Below are 17,144 nucleotides of genomic sequence, written 5' to 3' on the forward strand. Positions count from 1 at the left end.
AAGATGAATGTAACTCTTAATGTTTAAAGTTCACAAAATTTATACCTTGAACTATTGCTTATTAATAAATTATTAAAATACTTTAAAATATTTTTAACAAGTCATATTCAATTTTTACTATTTAATAGTCAACTCAAATATTTATAAAACAATGGTAAATCATGTTTTCATAAAAATAAACATTAAACAGTAAACATTCATGATAAATTTAAAAAAGCAAAATTTGAGCTTCGCATCTCTGTTATTCTCAAGAGATTGTCTTTTACCCACAATTGTCAGATTATTTATTACATCAGAGGTAGAGAGAAGATATTATTAATTTACATAGTTACTGCTGGGCCTCCACTTACCTAAAGCACTTACAATTCAGCTTGTCTAAAACTTACTGTTCTATTAATCAAAAGATTTTTCCTGGCTATATTACTTTTTTCAGTTACTAGAACCATCATTTGCCTTGTAAGCATTCAGACCCTACCTCCATAATACTTTTTGTCTTATCCCTTGCATCTCAGAAAGGTTACACTGATTCACGATCTCAATTCTGTTACCTAAGCTGATCTCATCTTCAGTCCCTCACCTCTCCAAACCACCTAGAACAGCACTGCCAGATTAATCTTTCCAGAGAAAACTTTGATTATACTACTGCTTTGCTCAATATCCATCCTTCAATTACTATCACTTTCTTGGCCTCTATATAGCTCCATATTATAACCCCCAACTGTTATATGTATTCTGAACTCAAATACATAGTGATCCCTAAATACGTGTCATGCCTTTTCTACATTTTTCCCTCTGTGGAAAACTCCCACCTCCAATCAGAAGCTGATACCTCATCTTTAAGTCCATTTCTTATGCCCCTCGTTCATGAAGACTTTCTTGATTTTCCCAAAATTATGTCTCCTGTCCCTGAATACACATCTCCCCATTGCCCTTTGTGTCTTTCTAATGGTTTCTGCCCTATTTTAAGAGGTACTGGCATGTACTAGGCATTTGAAAAATTTAAACATTAATTTAGCAACCATTATCCAGAGAACGTCAACTCTATCAATGGTGGTCAGAGGGACAATCTTCAGACACTGAGAAACGACTATGCTTTCCCAGACCACCTCTTCTCTATCCAAAGAGGTGAGGAGGAAGCTCAGGACACTCATCACTCTGTATCACTGAATCATTCATCGCAAACCTTTGCTTTAAATGGGAGGTGGGGGGCTGAATATGAGATCAGCTTAGGTGACAGAATTGAGATCCTGAATCAGGTTAACCTTTCTAAGATGCAAAGGGTGAGACGAAAAGTCATGAAGCATGACTTCATCTCTGCCGCTGCCCTTCAGTCCCTGAGGACAAATCTTATGCCCCTTGACTGTGTTTACATCAGTCAATGTAAGATGACCGTGGTCCTAGGTTAATCTTCATCTCTCCCTCTCCAGCCCCCTCAGATTCAGCATACTTCTATTTGATCCTCCTTTCTCATCTATCCCCAACTTGCATAGTGCCTTCTGGAATTCATGGTCCATCATCCTCAAAATTATATTTTCAATCTATTCTTTGATCATTTCCTTTAACTTCCTGTTCTAACAAAATAATGGCTCTTATTAGAGAAGATACAAATGGTGGATGAACTTCCTTTTGCTATCTAAACTTAAGTGATTACTTATTTTCCCCACATATAATCCTACCATTGCCCTGCAGATAGAACACAGTGTTCTATTACCTACTTATTACTGGTTTTAAACCATTATCTCTCCCACATTCCTGAAACTCTCAGCTTTGAAAATTTGTCACTCAATTACATTACCCACTATTCCTCACTCCAGCTGTCATTTACTGAATTTGAAAACATTTTGTTTACTGACAATTTGAGCCCTTGGGTAACTGTCAGTCTACCCAGTGTCCTAATACTTTGTAATTTCAATAGACATTTAAAGGTCCTTCCAAGAATTCAAACTTTCAGTTTCTTGATCCTCTCTCCTCCAATTATCTTGCACTCCAATCTATTTTCTAGGGTCATATCTTAAACTGTGCCATACCTATAATGCAAATGCTCTATAACATCTATCTCATTTGTCTCATCTTCTGGTTGGCTTCTATCTTTCTAGCTTACTTCCTCTTCTTTTTGGAATACTTATCCAGACTTCAAAACTCCTTTGACTTCATAGGAACTGACAGTCTTTAGGTTCTATCACTTTTTACGTCATTCTCTTATTATATTCTCCTCCTCCTGTATTCCACCTTAAATTCCATGGTCAATAATTACAACTGCCTTCCCATACACTCTCAATTTATTTGCTCTTCTGTTAATCTGTAAAACTCCCTTGGCAAATCTACAAGTCTGATTAAATCCAAAACTCTTCCTACTCTGCACCTATAAAGCTAATATGGCTGGAGAAAAACCATGATCATGCTGACTGATTTAACTTTAAATTCATGAACACAAACCCTTAGGGGGCCCTTAACGTACTTAATAATCATATTATATTTTTTTAGATCACTCACACTCCCCGTTTTCTGGATGACTGCTTCTCTTCTATTCTCTTCTCAAATCTCCCATCCTCATTCTTTGCTGATGCTTTTGCTTCCTACTTCATTTCAAGAATCAAAGCAATGTAAAGAGAACTTTGGGCTCTTGTTGCTCTACTGACCCACCTACCAATCTTCCTCGCTGCTATAAAAAGTGAGCTACTGTGTTTCTATTAAAGTCAATCCTTCATTGTGAACTAAATTGCATCCCCTCTTACCTACTCAAGGATGACGCTGTAGCAATTTCTCTCTCTCTCTCTCTTAAATGATGAATTTTCACTAGATCATTCCCAACTGCAAACTAGTATGCTATTATTTTTCTCAAGTTAAACAATAACAATTACAAAGCACAAATCATTCTCTTGAAACTACCACCCCACATCTCTGATTTCTTTCGCAGCAAAACTTTAAGGAATTACATCTTCGCTACCTCTAATCCTCTCCTCCCGTTCTTCTCAAATCCATTCCAAATTGGCTTTCACCTAAAGCATCCCAAGGAAACTGCTCAGCCAAGTCACCAGTGATCTTCTCATTGCTAAATCCCATCTCGTTTGGCTTTTCAGCATCATCTGACACAACTGATCACTCTCTTCCTTGGTATATACTTTCTCCTGTTGTCTTCCAAGGCATCATATCTCCTGGTTTTCTGCCTTCCTACGTGGCTGCTTTTTTAAACCTCCTTTGGGTATTGCTTCTCTTATTTTCACCTCTTAATGTCCCAGTGAGCAAGGCTCAATCCTTGATCTTCTTCTCTTCTTCATCTAGACTCACTCCATTGTTGAATTCATCTAATTGTATTAAGTACCAGCTATATACTAACAACTACCAGATTTGTACTTTTGACTCAGACCTCTTTTCTCTAACTCCAGACTTGATACCCAATAGTTTCCATCATCCCCACTTGGAAGTCTAATAGAAAAACTCAATACATCCAAAACTGAACACCTCTTCTCGTTCCCTGAAATCTTTTACACTTAGGACTGAAATCTTTCTCTAATACCCCACATACAGAGTCCATCAGGATATTCAATTCATTCAATTTCAAAAATACATCCAGAACTCACTACTTCACACCACCTCAATTGCTATCATCTTAATCTAGCATCATCTTTTAGTCAGGTAAGTTCAACTGCCTCCTAACCTTTCCAAGTTGTCAGCCTATTTTCACAACTCCCAGAATAACTTTTTAAAAAAGATCATGCCATTACTCCTTTCAAAATTGCCCACCAGCTCACCATTTCATTCATAATCAAAGCCAAAGTAATTACAATGACTTACAAGGTCAATGTAATTTATACCCTCATCACCTTACAGACGTCCTCTCCTATCACATTCACCTTGCTTACTGTTACAACCAAAATGCCTCCCTTGTTCTTCAAACAAAGTTTGCATTGGCTGTTTACTCTGCATAGATCCTTATCCCCTCAGATGTCCATGTGGCTAAATTTCCCACCTCCTTCAAGTCTTTATTCAAAAGTAAACGTAAGATAATAAGGTTTATCTGGATTTCCTACTAAAAACAGCAACTACAACTAGTAATGCTTCCAATCCCTCTATATTTTTCACAGGACTTAGCACCCTCTAACATTACAAAATTTACCTATTTATTATGCTTATTGTTTATCTTCTCCTCCTAGAGAGATTATTAAACTCCATAAGAGAAAGGATTTCTGGCTACTTGTTCATTGATACTGTAAAATGTGCCCAGAAAAGTGCCTTGCACATAGTAGGAATTCAAAAAACACTGGATGACTGAATATTTATTGAATACCAACTATCGACTATAGCTGCACCTGATACTGTATATCAAGTACAGTCTACTAAAAATACAGTGCTGAATACAAAAAAACCTCAGCATTCCTGCCATTATCTTATATTACAACTTAACTCCAAAGTCTCTAACGACAGGAACCATGGCTAATTGTCTTAATTAGCCATGCACTCTTAAGCAGTATACTGTAAATGATTATTTAAAATAGGCAGTGAAAAATATTAAATAACCATTTTCTTGTACTTAAAAATACTGGATGAAATTAAGCTACACATTGCCTCAAAGTCACAGTCTTTTATTTAAAATAAATTCATTGAGACTGACATATTACTTGTTGTTGAGAAAATAATTATTCTTTGAAATAGTCTGAGGAGACAAATTCCTCCTAATACTTTATAGCATAAACTAAACACAAAAATAGAAATATTTCTCTTTAACTAAAAATATTTTTTCCATAGTACTAAAAAGTCTGTCCTTCTCAACATATTCTGCCTTTATTTCAGTAAATGCTTTAGTTTTACAATTTATTATTTAACTGTATCATGGAAATTAGTCTTTGTAATATTTTTTGTTCTAGTCACTGCTACTGAGTTACTTAGAGCAAGGGAAAGAAGAAATATTTCCTTAAGGATGAGGAAAGAAATCCAGAGGAAATAACATATGAGTCACTGATTTTAGCTTGAAGTTCTTTAGAATTCACTTACTAAATATGCCAATAAAAATCTGCTTTCCAATAACAATCTGATGCTTCCATTTGGGAAAGGTATTTTAAAATAATAAATGATAAGAATCCTGCAAACTATATTATTTCAACAGACATTTACTTTCTCAGAACTTTTTTAAAAATAGGGGAAAACAGTCAATTCATCAAGTTTACATTTGAATTAAAAAATTAATGAATAATCATTTCTTTATCTAAAATGTTCAGCCTTAATTAAGTTCAGTACTGATCACTCATATGTATATTAGCTTTTCCTAAATATATATTTTATACTATTTTTTGTATCACGCCATGAAGATAAACTGAATTTGTATTTTTGTATATTAATAGAAACATCACTAATTAAGTCATTGACAAAAAAGTGAGTACTTATTCACTGGAACTCAATTATAAATAAACTATTATTAATAAATTTTCAAATAGTCCATTTGGTTAATTCTCAAGTATCCGCCATTATTGTTAAATAACATATACTTGACTATGGCCTATGAGTTCAAAGAAACTTCCAACTATGTTGGAAGAAAAGGGACTTTCATTATATATAGTTTTTTTCTGATTAATAGAACTAGTTATAAAATTAATATTTATATTGAAACAAATATCTTGTCCACATTTTTAGATTCAGATATGCCCAGTGTTCCAGCGTTGTTACACACTGTAATTCTATATACAATCCTGAAATCCCAAGAGGCTGTATGCCATTTTTTTCCTGAACTATCACATGTAACCAGAAACAAAAAGAACAAGACTTTTGGGTATTTATTTAAACTTTTATTATCTCACTGTTTCTTTTCAAATCTCAGTTCACTAGTTTTGAGTTTACTGCATACTGAAATAAAATCATTATGATTTTTAGTCCTTCCAGGGGAAAACACACACATAATATTCTTAAAAGTTAAGAATCATCCTTAAACCTTTCAAAGACTTTCACACATCTATTTCAGTGAGCATCACAATATTGATAACAGATACAGTATTGCATTCTAGTTAATGTGTAATGTGCCTCGCAGCAATATAAGAAAAGCTTTGAAGAAAATGAAAAAATCTGCAGTCTTCAGAATCAATATAGACTTCTAGTTATTTAGCTCAGTTGATTACATACCTTGCCCAGTAATTCTCCCAATGTGACATCTTCATGACTGAGAATCCATTTCTTGTCCTACAGCAAAGAATAAGAACTGTTGTTTAGTACAAGCAAGGGTACATTTCTTGAAGTTGCATTTGAGCCACTGGAAAATAGACCTAAAGGGATATTTCATTCAGACCATTCAATCAACAGCACACTAAGAAGTTATAACCCCAAGATGCTGTAAAACAGATTTAAGAAATGATACTACACAATAGGATATTAAAGTCTACATTACAGCCAAATTCCATCAGAAATCTCAGCCTTTGAAATGATAGTATCCCTGTAATTAGAACACAGCATGCACTTTCCACCAACCATAAAGTTTATGTTATGCTATTATTTGTCATTTCAAAAAGCTGTCATAAGGCCATGAGGGAGTTTGATTTTACAATACAAAATTTTCAGTTCTCATTTAATCTTAGAAATTATTTTTCTACTCAAATCATATTACTAAGAGCTAATTTTTCCACATATAAATGGGCCATGAATTACAGCTGTCTCTGATACTTCATATAGTCCTATATCTTTCCCAGGTAATTTCCTGTGGTATAATAAAGCAACAAACACCAATTACAGTATCACTAGGGTGCATAAGGCCAGTGATGCAAACATATCGTTGGAAGACAGCATCCCATTATCTGATCTCAAGAACCGATTACTAGAGGATATTTTATCATATAAAAAAGCTCAACTACGAAACCCCACAATACCACAATGTAAGAAAAAATATGTTTTTTAATGGAGGAAGGAAAAAGGGAAAAAGTAAGAGAAAAGGAGGGGAGGAATGAAAAGGAAAGAAAGAGAGGAAGGGAACAAAAAAAGGAGGGGAGTAGGAAGGAAGAGGTGGAGGAGGAAGAGTATCCTGGGTGATATATTTTATTTATGAGTTAGGTTTCTTATTAATGTTAGAGTGTAGTTTATTATGATCTATGAGTTGTAACAAGTAATCAGACATCTTGAAGTAAAAATTCATCCTAACTATGACTTTAAAATGTCCTGGGCAGTTATTTGAAGTGCTTTACCTTCTGAAATACCATGTGGCAAACATTCAACCAACACTCTCTGTTAGGTTAACAAAGGGACAACACTGATTTTTAAAATGCAATAGTTTTCATGCATAGTTTTTCCTCCTAAATATAAAGTTAATGCTATAAAGATCCTGGAAGAAAACTTAGGAGGATAACCTCATGATCAAGTGGGTAAGCAAAGGTTTCTTAGAGAAGCACAAAAAACACTAACTATAAAAAAGAAATGAAAACTGGACCTCATCAAAATTGAAAACATTTATTCAAAAGCATCATTTAAAAAATGAAAAGACAAACTATAACCTGGGAGAACATTTTTGCAATACTGAATTTCTATCTGATAAAGCATTTGCATGAAGAACATATACAAAACTGGTATCTCAACAACAAAACAAAGAACCCAGTTCAAGAAATTGTGTTAAAAAAGTTCAGAAAAGATGATGAACAAACAGCCAGTAAGAACATCAGAGACACTTAACATCATTAGTTACCAGTGATATACAAATACAAACCACAGTAAGATGGTACTTCATTACTTCATACCCATTAAGATACTAAAATTAAAAAGATTAACAATATCGAGAGATTTTGAGGGTGTGGAGCAACTGTAATCCTTATGTATTGCTGGTGAAAATGCAAAAGCATTATTTTCCCAAATGCAAAAAAAGCATAATTTGGAAGTTTCTCATAAAGTTAAACATACACATTCCATGACTCAAATTGCTCTCCTAGGAATTAACCAAAGATAAATGAAAACATACATCCACAAAAATATTCATCAAAAAATGTTGGAAGCAGCTCTATTTGTAATAGCCAAAAACTAGAAACAACTCAGATGTCCATCAAAAAGAAAACTGATAAACACATTTTGGTACATTCAGGCAACTGACTACTATTCAGCAATAAAAAGGAACTTACTACAGATGCATATGACAGAGCACTTGCAAATCATTTTTGCTGAGCTAATAAATCTAGACAAACTTTACATACATAGACACTAATTCCATTTACATAAAATTCTAGAGAAGGACAATCTATAATAATAGATATCAGAGAAGTGGTTGCTTGGGGCAGGAGTTGAGAAAGAATGACTGCAAAAGGGAAAAAAGCAACTTTGTAGGGGGTTATAAAAATGTTCAATTCCTGGCTAACATGGTGAAACCCCATCTCTACTAAAAATACAAAAATTAGCTGGGTGTGGTGGCGCACACCTGTAGTCCTAGCTACTCAGGAGGCTGAGGCAGGAGAATCACTTGAACCCGGGAAGTGGAGGTCGCAGCGAGCCAAGACTGCACCACTGCAGTCCAGCCTGGCGACAGAGCAAGACTCTGTCCAAAAAAAAAAAAAAAAAAAAAGGAAGTTCAATTTATTGGTGTTTCATTGAACTATATATTTAAAACCTGTGGAAAATTTTATTTTATATAAATTACACATCCATAAAGTTCATTTTTTAATAAAAAATAAAAAAGCTGTACTTTCCATTTGAGTAGCAGTTCTGGGGTTTAACTCTCCACCCTATATATAGAAGCAAACGTTATTCTTCAAAGAGTGCCATCTGGCAGTCAGGAAAGTTATTTTAAAGTTGCAAACTGATTCTTGGACAGCTTTTCCACTTTAAACAATGATAACCTAGGCAGTTCAGCCCAATCCTTGTAGTGCAAACCACTGAAAAAACAGGATGAAATGTAGAAACAAAAACACAAAAAGAAAAAACAACTAAACAAAGAAAACCCCTAAACATCCATTTAAAGGCACTGGAGAGCTACTAAAATAGTGAAGTATTGAGAGACTAAAGCTAGGTTAAGAAAAGAAGTGATGTCAAGGATTTATAGGCTACTTTTACCCTTGAATGCACATGGTCATTGTGAAAGCAGAAGCCAATAGGTTAAAAAATACAGAGGGAGAGTTCAGGGACTGCAAGGAGAAAAGGCTCTGACAAAACACCCCAGGCTTTTAATAAACCCCAAACATACCACACTGTGGTAGAAAAAGTAACCTGGAAATGAAAAGAAGTAAGCCTACCTTCTAAACATGTCCATCAGGGATTGAATTAAATTAGGGATTGGCAAACTAAGTCTGCAGACCAAACTGGTTCACTGTCTGTCATACGAAATTTGAATTTCAGTGTCCTTAGATAACGTATCAATAGATCTACAGAAATTATCCAGTCTAAGTTATAGACAGGAAAAAAAAAAAAAAAAACAGTAGAGAACAGAATATTGGTCAGCAGAAACAGGAGGTGTGGGGGATTGAGGAATGGAGGTAAGTTGACCAAATGGTACAAAATCTCAGTTAGATAGGCAGAGTAAGTTTCCAAGATCTATTGCACAGCAAAGTGACGATGGTTAATAATAATGTATTTCTATTTCAAAATTGCTACAAAAAACTCCAGATTTTAAATGATCTCACTACCAAAAATAAATTGTGTGAAGTGACGGATATGTTAATTAGCTTGATATAATCATTCCACAATGTATATAAAATTATTATTTGTTAATTAAAAGTAAAAATGTAAATAATAAAAAAAGCCACATGACTCAGTCTGTAAGAGGCAGGGATAAATGCCTGAGGAGAATTCAGTGGCTATTTTGATCAGAATTTGGTACCTGCCATTTCTGTGGATATTCTGCAGAAGTGTTGATAGAGGGGCAAACTCCCAATCTGTTAAATTGGATAAAGATGGGATAGAACTACCAACCCTCTCACCCTTAGGTATTAAATGGAACATTCCTATGGAGGCTGCTAAGTGGGTGAGAAACACATTCAATTCAGTTATACGATGATGCTACAGCTTTACTTATGCCTCTGAAATGGTATCAGAGGACAAGTCAAAAGTAAATTAGGGAACATGGACATTGAATAACGCAGAGCTGGAGAAAGGAGAACTGCTGAAGAAGCCTGGAACTCTGCATTTACCTTCATTTTGACTGACTTTTCTTCTCTTCCCTTCTATCCAAAGGAAAGAAAAGTCACACTCAGAAGATATGGCCAAAGACAGCTGCAGCTCGCTCCTTAACAACTGCCCCACAGCTGGTTTAGCCTAAAGTGATTATACTACATATTTCTGGTCTCTATCTTTGCTCTGTTTTCTGTAAAGGGACAAGGAGACATTTTGCAACCTTCTCAGATGTAGAGAAAAAACAGAAGAAATGGAAGCAGACTGCCTCTTAGTCTCTTCCAAGAAATAGGAATAGTAGCTTTATCAGTCCACAGGTTAATGAATGAAAATAAAAGTTGTAATTAAGTATAAATCACCAATAGAAATAAGGCAAAGACATAAAAGATGTATTATAATAGGAATGAATAGAGTTGACAGAGTTATATTTAACATTTCATTTGCTTGCAAGTGATCTGTGACCATACAGAAATATCTACAGAACTATGTTCAAAACTAATGCTTGAATTTCCATGATCTTGAAGCTACAACAGATTGACTTAGACTCCTGACATGTTAATATTTGGATTCTATTCTTTATGTTAATTCATGAGTATTAATACATCATGATTACAGTAAAAGAAAAAATCCACTTTTCCTATTTATCAATTCTCTTATCTTAGAGATATTCTGGAGATATAAATTATGTGCTTTGGTAATCACTGTAAGATCACTGTAAGATATGGGCCGCATACAAAGATTTTGGTGGCCTTATAAACCCATGAAATCACAGCGTACTTTCTAATTGCCTAAGCAAATAATACTTATTTTTATTAACTGATTTGTGAGTGAGACTCAGAAAAGGATTTTTCCCTCTGTGGAAGACTCCCACCTCCAATCAGAAGCTGATACCTCATCTTTAAGTCCATTTCTTATGCCCCTCGTTCATGAAGACTTTCTTGAACTAATTGCCCTTCTGGGAAGTTGGCTGACACTACTGAATCTAGTTCTAATAACTTGTGGATGTGAGGTAGCTTACTGTCCCTGTCTTAGTTTGGGTTCTCTCGGAAGCAGACTCTGGGACAGGGATTCAAATGCAAGCAGTAGTTAATTTGAGAAGCGCAAGGAACAGAAGGAAAAAGAGATGTAATACAGGGAAGTGGGGGCAACCAATAAGGTAAGCTATTAAGGTAGCCACTTCACTGTTGCCAACTCTGGAAAATGAGACAAGCCAAAAGCCTCAGAATTAGCTCATCCAACAGGTATTTATTTATATGCAAATTCCTGAGTAGCATTGGTTGAGGGGTACAGAAAAATGAGTGTTAATCCTTGGCAATTCTTGTGGCAGACATGGGCAGAGGACCCTTCTGTGGACCTACTAAACAGGCCAAAGATGAAAACACCTGCAACTGAAAGTTGTCCAGAGTATAATGAGAGGTATGATGGGTATAAGTAGGGCACTAACAGCATCTAGTCCATCCCCTTTTTTATTGATGTATCCTGATCTTCCTGAAGATTTAGAATCCAAGTGGATTCTCCAGGCCTTCCTATAATTCCTGTTCTTACTAAATTCTTTTTCTTTTTTTTAAGAGCGAGGGTCTTGCCATCTTGTTCAAGCTGGTCTTGAACTCCTGGCCTCCAGCAATCCTCCCACCTCAGCCTCTGAGGAGGTGGGATTACAGACATGCACCATCACACCTTGCTCTCTGAAATCCTATCTTTACCGGAGTGCAAATCTCTCTCCTCTTTCTACCCTTATTCTAAGCCTCCTACATACATATTTGTAGGTAGAGTCAAAACTACTCACTGAATATAGAGAAAAATGTGTTTAAATTTCAGTATGTATAAAGTAGTTATACACACTTTAATAAAGAAGCAATGGGTAATTCTAATTTAACAATTAGGTAAGCTAAACAATAACCATGAGTTAGGTCAGTTAAACAAGTATTTAATATAATTTACAGATATTAACATTTGAGTTTTTAAAAATCATAGTTAATATTTAGTGTGAGTTTTCTTGTTACTGACCTTGTCCTGAACCTCTTAAGTAATATTTTATAGTATATACCTATCTTCCACCACCTCTATTTATGTGACTTCTGACACGTAAGTATGTGTCTGGAACTTACCCTCACTTTTCATAGAGATTCACCGCTTGGAAGAAGTACTCCAATATACTCTAGCAGTTACATTACCTTCATTAATGTTCATATTCTTGAATTAAACTTAATACTACCAGCATAAAATAACTCTCCATTTTTTTCCAAAAATGCATGAGAATGCACCTAATATCTATTTCTAAATAGACACCTAAAGTTTTACCATATACAAAATAGAAATTATAATTATAAATAATGCTAGAAAACTGTTCCAATATCTCATAAAATATCTTCCAAAGGCAGTATTTTTATAAACAACAAATTGTGGAAATACTCAGGACACTTAAAAGTTGCCTATAAAGCAAAACTTATGAAGTAAAATTCAATATTCTAATGTTATTTCTTAGAAATGATGAAATTTGGGGCCGGGTGTGGTGGCTCACACCTGTAATCCCAGTATTCTGGGAGGCCTGGGGGGACAGATCGCTCGAGTTCAGGAGTTTGAGACCAGCCTGGGCAACATGGTGAAACCCTGTGTCTACCAAAAATACAAAAAATTAGCCGGGCATGGTGGTGTGTGCCTGTAGTCCCAGATACTTAGAAGGCTGAGATGGGAGGATCACTTGAGCCTGGGAGGGGGAGGCTGCAGTGAGCCGAGACTGCACCACTGCAATCCAGCCTAGGTGACACAGTGAGACCGCATCTCAAAAAATAAAAAATGTATATATATAAAAAGCAGTATTGATTAATTCACAAAGTGAATTAAAGGAAAAGTATTTCTCAAACACACTTGAGATTAAACTTTGTAACTAAATCATCAGGTAATTTCCAAATTAGTTCCTTAGAGTGAATTTTTATATATCATTCTTCCTTACAGTTAAACACATCACAGTGAGTAAGAAACTGGTTTCATGGAAACTTCAAAGTTTATTCACTACATTCATTATAGCTGACAAACTTCAAACTCCTTCCATTCTAGCTCTGGGACTGCAAATAAAATTAATTGACCTGAGATTTACCTCTTTTTTTCCTTTTCTGAAAAGGATGCAAGTAAGAAATGGTATCATTAACTGGTAAACAGAAGAATGAAAACTAGAAATACACACCTGAGATACTGTTCAAACCCAGCCTGCTCCTACGATAACAATGACAATGAAATATAATGGTAGTCTTTGGGAAGAAGGAGGACTCCTGAAGAGAACAGGCAAGAGGTTGGGTTCAGCACACATACCACACACGAATGGGATCTCTATAGTCAAAGAAACTATCAGGAAAAGCTTTTTCCAGGACTCAATTTGAGATGCAATATAACATACAAAAAGATATAAAAAGTAGTCTGGAATATACCAGACAATGCCGACTTACTAAAAGATAGCCAAAACAGTGAAATAGCATGGTAGGCAAAGAATGGAAGCCTACAGATTAGCTCAGAGACTAGCTCCAAATACATCTTACTGTATATATGGTATATGCACATATATCATATGTACATGTGCATATTTCTGCACACTGTGCCAGAAATTTAAAGATATGTGAATTCAAAGTAAGTTAAACATGGTTCCTATTCTCAAGAGCTTTAATATAAGCATACGAAAAATTAAGAGGCTAAGAGAGAAGTATACACAGAATAGAGCTGGAACACTGAGATATAAGTGGCCACTATTATCAAGACAGTTAAAAAAGGCTATACTGAAGAGGTTGAAAGGTTTCTGAAATTTCTCAGAATACTTTTCTTTTGCTTCCTAAAAGCTACTCAACTAAGAAAACTCTAAAGTTCTTCTTTGGGTGTTGAGAAACACAATCTGGTGTCTGTGGAAAGAAAACACCTACTGCCATTCCTTGAGGACCTTGGAAGGAAAAAGAAATGATTAAACAGAATATGTGTTGAGTGAAAAAAATGAGGCACAGCGAGGAAATGTAAGTGTGGAAAGTGAAGGGTAGGAGTTGGGCAAGCATACCTGTGTAAAAGAAACACAGTTTCTTTTCTAACGTATGATTAGTGGTTGTCCAGGTTCCACCAACATTAGCTCTCCTCTTTCTAACATCCCTAAAGAGTTTATTTTTCTGCTTCACTGCCAACAAACTTTCTCTCAGTCTACCATGCAGCAGTCTCTCTGGCATAGCCCACAGAAGCCACTACTTCTATGGGACTCAATATTACAACGCTGGTAGAGAAGGGGTGTAAGTCTAGGAATATGAACCTGGAATTTTAAGATAGAACTGTCAGTATATAAGGATATATTCCATTAGACATGTAAAATCATAGTTATGCTCCATACATTGGATATGTTATCGATAAATTTAAGCATTGCTAGCACTGCTTCTCTAGGAAAGTTCATCTCCAAACAATTGAGTTAAAGATAGATTACACTCTGTTCAAAATGTCACTTCAAGTGTCACATGAGTAATGTAAGTGATGACAAAGGATTTCAGAGGCAAAGGAAGCCATATTGTGCTAGAAAAGTCAGAAGTCTCAAAGAATAGGCAGTATTTGAGATAAGTCTTGAACATGGATATGATTCTGATATGCTAAAAGGAGAAAATAACTCTGGCAAAAGCATAGAAGGAAGTAGAAATCTTCTAGATAGAGTGAATACACAAGAAGAGTGAAGGCAAAGAGTCCTTAAAGGGGAGCAATGCTCAGTGAAAAACTAGAAATGTACTTTCTAACCAGGCCATGGAGAGCAAGGAATCAAGCATACACTTAATCTTACAGACCAGAGGTCTCCAAATATTCTTTATTGTGTAACCCTTTACTTTTTTATAAAATGTTAGCATTTGTTCTACTATATAAATATATAATGTATATTATCCAGCATCCAAACAACAATTAAAATACTATAGTCATTGGACAAGTTCTAGAAGCGTAATTCTCCCTGCTCCTTTCCACAGGAGAGTATTATAGCTATAAACCCTGGACATAATTCAAGAGGCAAACAAGGAACTCCGAAAGATGGTATGAGGAGGCTGAATTGGTTTGCAACTCCTGGAATGGGAGAACAGAATAGTGGCAGGATGTATTCCATCCTGCTGCCACAACAGAAGGCAGCTTGACGCCCAACATAGCCACAGAAGGCAGCTCAGGTAGGCCTATTCCTCCCCTGGATTATATGAGAGTCCTCAAAACGACCAAATGAGCCCAGTACCACCTGCAAGGGGATTGACTGGGAATCTAGCTAACACTAAGCAGCTAAGGGAAGACTCCCTTTCCCAGTTGGCCTAAGACTGCTCTGCCTCACCGAGAAATACTGGGATGGCCCAGAAGTAACAGGAAGACAGATCACAGCCAAATGAGCGACCAAGCCTAAGAGGCCTCTTTGTCTCTGTGGGCCTGTTATCTCACTCCCTAACTGAGAAATAACAAGGCAGCTCGGTTGCATTGGCAAGAAAAGCACTGCCACAAAATGAGAGCTATCCTGGGAAGTCTCTTTGTCTCCATGCACCAAGACTCCTATCACCCTTGCCAGAGACGACAGGGCAGCATGCCTAATGGGAGAAAGAATCCCACCACAATAAGGCCCCAGCCCAGGGAGTACTCTGTTCCCCACAGGCAGGAGAATTCTACCAAACAATCCCATAGGCCTAAGATGCCCTTCCCCAGTGAAACACCTGGCAGCCCAGACTTGAGGAATTCCTTATACTCCTAGAGGCAGCACTAAAATCAACAAGTTAGAAGGAAGCCCAGTGGCACCAGATAAACCAACAAAACAAAATAACACCAAAAAAACTCTAAAAATTGCACTGTCATTGAAACCATTTAAAGCAGGCCAGGCCCTACCTGTTAAACCTAAACAAGGTAACTACCTGCAAAAATGAAAGATTTAAATGGGACCCAAGATGTCCTAACATAGATTATCTGTCTAGGGTACAATTAAAAATCATCCATCATATCAAGAGCCAGGAAAATCACAATCTGAATGAAAAAAGATAAGTCACCCAACACTGGGATGGATCAGATGTTGGAATTATCTGATGAGGATTTTAAAGCTGCCAGAAAAATGCACAACAATCACTTACAAATTCCTTTGAAAAATACGAAAACACATAGATTATCTCAGCCATAGAAACAGAAGTTATTAAAAAAGAATGAAATAGAAAGTATATAACTAAAATTACAAAGCAAATTTTAAAAACTCACTGAATGGGCTCAATAGTAAAGTGAAGGTAAGAGAGGCTGATCACTGAACTTGAGGACAGATCAACAGATTACCCAGTTTGAACAACAAAGAGAAAATAGATTGGGTGAAAAAAAAAATGAACAGAACCTTAGGAACCTGTAAGACAAGCAATCCCACATTTGTATGATCTGAGATAAAAGGAGAGGAGAAAGAGTAAGGCTGAAAGAGTACTTAAACAAATAATGACCGAAACTTCTCAAATTTGGCAAAAGACACAAATCTACAAACAAGAAGCTAACAGGACCTGAAATAGGATAAACACAAATAAATTCAAGCCAAGATTCATCATAATCAACTTCTGACAATGAAAGACAAGGAGTCTTGAAAGCAGCCAGAGAGAAATGACTTTACCTACAGGGGATACCAATTCACAGAAAGCATACTTCTCTTCCGAAACCACACAGTTCAGTAGCACAGTATCTTTCTAGTGTTGAAAGGAAATAACTTTCAATTGTAAATAGTAAATGTGGTAAAACTATCTTTCAAGAATGAATGGAAAATAAGGCTGGGCACAGTGGCTCACCCTAGCACTTTGGGAGGCCGAGGCAGGAGGACTGCTTGGGGCCAGGAGATCAAAACCAGCTTGGGAAACAAAGTGGGACTCTGTCTCTAATTTAAAAAAAAAAAAAAAAAAAAAAAAAAAAAAAAGAATGAAAAGAAAATAAACACATTTTCAGATTAAGAAAGCCTAAAAGGATGTAGGTAAAACCAAAACTAAACAGAGTTGTACCTTAACTTTCACAATAACCCTGTGTGAGGAAAGTTTAACAAAGTAGGTCTGTTTCATTAAGTTTCTGCATATCTCTATACTCTTGACAACCTTTGGTGA

General features: G+C 35.9%; 1 protein-coding gene across 11 annotated transcripts in view; it reads right to left on the reverse strand.

The window, feature by feature from the left end:
- FER (FER tyrosine kinase) overlaps positions 1-17,144 on the reverse strand; it is a 725,379-nt gene that overhangs the window by 146,339 nt on the left and 561,896 nt on the right. For 10 of the 11 annotated variants that reach the window (XM_050794609.1, XM_050794604.1, XM_050794601.1 and 7 more), the window contains one exon: positions 6,112-6,168. In XM_050794609.1, the coding sequence (XP_050650566.1) occupies positions 6,112-6,168 (57 nt within the window). Of the gene's footprint in view, positions 1-6,107; positions 6,169-17,144 lie in introns of those variants that run through there. The other variant, XM_050794611.1, reaches the window with a different exon arrangement.

Source organism: Macaca thibetana, chromosome 6, assembly GCF_024542745.1.
Source record: "Macaca thibetana thibetana isolate TM-01 chromosome 6, ASM2454274v1, whole genome shotgun sequence".
NCBI classification, from domain to species: Eukaryota; Metazoa; Chordata; class Mammalia; order Primates; family Cercopithecidae; genus Macaca; species Macaca thibetana.